The sequence below is a fragment of the Danio rerio genome, chromosome 2 (genome assembly GCF_049306965.1).
Source record: "Danio rerio strain Tuebingen ecotype United States chromosome 2, GRCz12tu, whole genome shotgun sequence".
In the NCBI taxonomy this organism is placed as follows: domain Eukaryota; kingdom Metazoa; phylum Chordata; class Actinopteri; order Cypriniformes; family Danionidae; genus Danio; species Danio rerio.
Genome location: NC_133177.1, coordinates 54067501 through 54070000, shown reverse-complemented (window position 1 = coordinate 54070000; position 2500 = coordinate 54067501). Strand labels below are relative to the sequence as shown.

Genomic DNA, 2500 nt, shown 5'->3' with positions numbered 1-2500 from the left:
CATCACCTAGTTACCTTATTAGTGTTTACAAATTAAAGTAGATTGAACATAAACAATTAAAGGCCCCGTCAGATCACAAGATTTGTATTATCAGTTACAAAAGTCACCGTGTCATCAGATTATGCAATTTTGTCTTGATAAAATCTTGACATGTCGTGGGTAACGAATGTGGCAGACTACACGTTCCTTCACGATCAGTCATCCCATGAGGTCTACGACGAGTGTTATTTCCCAAAGCAGTCAAAAGTGTTTCTATAACAATATTTCTCATCTTAACTTTAACGTGTTTTTCTTAATCTCGTTTATATTTTAGGGTTTATTATTTAAAGGCATTTGTTTGGATCAATCATTGGTAGGATTGATAAGATCCTTTTTAATATTAGGATATTTCTTTTAAATCTTAATGTGTATTGGCCAGCTTTATTTTCAAGTTGTCCCAAAAATTCTCAAGAATTGTTTTTTTTTAATTCATTTTAAATAAGTAGTTTGAACAAATTGAGTGCAGACACTGAAAATGAAAATAGAAATGTCTTTAAAGTTCTTGCACCAGCTTGGATTTTGAAGTGAAAGCAATTGTGACACTTGTTTCTCTGAAATGGGACAAAGTTGAAGTAAGGGACTTTTGATAGAACAGTCATAAGCTGATTTTAGAATTTAACTCAATTTTGATGACATGTGCAGTTAATGTGCTCTGCTTTTGTTTTGAATTTTTTTTTTGCTCTAAAAATAAATCATCTAAATGACAGTATTCAGTGCACTCTAAAACCCAACGGTCAATATTATCAAATAAGATGAGTGTAGTTAACTCAAAATCTACTGAAGGTTACTTCTACTCATTTGAAAAGAGTTTTAAACTCAGAGTTGAAGGTAATGAGTTAATTAAATACCTCATTAGTTCAACTTTAATGGAGTAAGGTCACTTTACTCATATAGATCAGTTTTTTAACTCAAATGGTTTGTAGCAATCGGTTTCCTTAAACGGTTTGAGTTGCTTTAACTTATTGGGTTTTACAGTACTTGGTTTGAGTTCTCTTAATTTTTTGGGTTTTACTGTTCTCAAATTGCTTTGTTTACTCAAATGGATTAAGTTCACAGTACTCATTAGGATTAGTTTTTGTGCCTAAATGGTTTGCTAAAATTGGTTTCCTCAAATAATTTGAGTAATCTAAACTTTTTGGGTTTTACAGTGTATTTATCAGACCTTTATAAGCTAAACAAATACTCATTTTACTTAAACTCATCATAGCTAATAAATACAGAGAAATTCACTGAATGTTTCTCTGACTTTTTCCCATAGAGGTATACATGTATCTATCTGTAAATAATCCGAGTTTAGAAAACACGAAGAGCAGATGTGACTCCAGATGTTTGTTTCTACACATTTAGCATTAGTATAATAGATGAATTGTTTGGTAGAGAAGATGAGTGTGTTAATGAGACTGGTGTTAATAAGTGGGCTGGACATGTTTAGGTCAAGTGAAGTGTGAAACATGCAGAACATGTATGATTTCTTCATTCCTCTCTGACGGACAACGTCGCTTTTTAAAGGAACAATTCACCACACCAAACGAGGTACCTTTCTTTCTTGCTTGCTTTTTTTGTCTTTGGCTTTAAATGATCAGTTCATTCAACAATAATTCTGATATTATTTCATCTTTACTTAATCTCATCGCACATGTATCTAATGTAAATTGTATATGTGTACAGTGACAATAAAAGACATTCTATTCTTCTATCAAAGACGACACGTATGACTCCTATGAAGGTTCTTATGACTCAAGTATGACTCATGTATTATATTCATAATGAAACAATTGTGTACTGAATAAATGTTTTTTACTCTGGCTGGTTACTTTCGGTTTTATTAAGACAAGTCATTGTATTGAAGAGTTGTGTATTGAATCTGATACTGATTTCTGCTGAATAAATAATTACACATCCATGGATAAACTAAAATATAAAACTCAAAATGACAATATGTTTTATTTAAAATGTGATAATAGTGTTATCTGTCTATCTATCTATCTATCTATCTATCTATCTATCTATCTATCTATCTATCTATCTATCTATCTATCTATCTATCTATCTATCTATCTATCTGTCTATCTATCTATCAGTCTTAATTATCTATCTATCTATCTATCTATCTATCTATCTATCTATCTATCTATCTATCTATCTATCTATCTATCTATCTATCTATCTATCTATCTATCTATCTATCTATCAGTCTTAATTATCTATCTATCTATCTATCTATCTATCTATCTATCTATCTATCTATCTATCTATCTATCTATCTATCTATCTATCTATCTATCTATCTATCTATCTATCTATCTATCTATCTATCTCTTAATAATCCATCTATCTATCTATCTATCTATCTATCTATCTATCTATCTATCTATCTATCTATCTATCTATCTATCTATCTATCTATCTATCTATCTATCTATCTATCTATCTATCTATCTATCTATCTGTCTTAATTATC

General features: G+C 30.1%; 2 protein-coding genes across 4 annotated transcripts in view; one reads left to right on the top strand and one right to left on the bottom strand.

Moving 5' to 3' along the window:
- fyco1b (FYVE and coiled-coil domain autophagy adaptor 1b) overlaps positions 1-2500 on the bottom strand; it is a 210961-nt gene that overhangs the window by 118330 nt on the left and 90131 nt on the right. The window lies entirely within an intron of this gene.
- xcr1b.3 (chemokine (C motif) receptor 1b, duplicate 3) overlaps positions 724-2500 on the top strand; it is a 7236-nt gene continuing 5459 nt past the window's right edge. Inside the window, exons 1-2 of one of the 3 annotated variants that reach the window (XM_073930757.1) lie at positions 1475-1572; positions 1708-1780. In XM_073930757.1, the coding sequence (XP_073786858.1) occupies positions 1751-1780 (30 nt within the window). In that variant the 5' untranslated portion in view covers positions 1475-1572; positions 1708-1750. Of the gene's footprint in view, positions 1781-2500 lie in introns of all 3 variants that reach the window. The other 2 variants (XM_002667382.8, XM_073930755.1) reach the window with 2 other exon arrangements.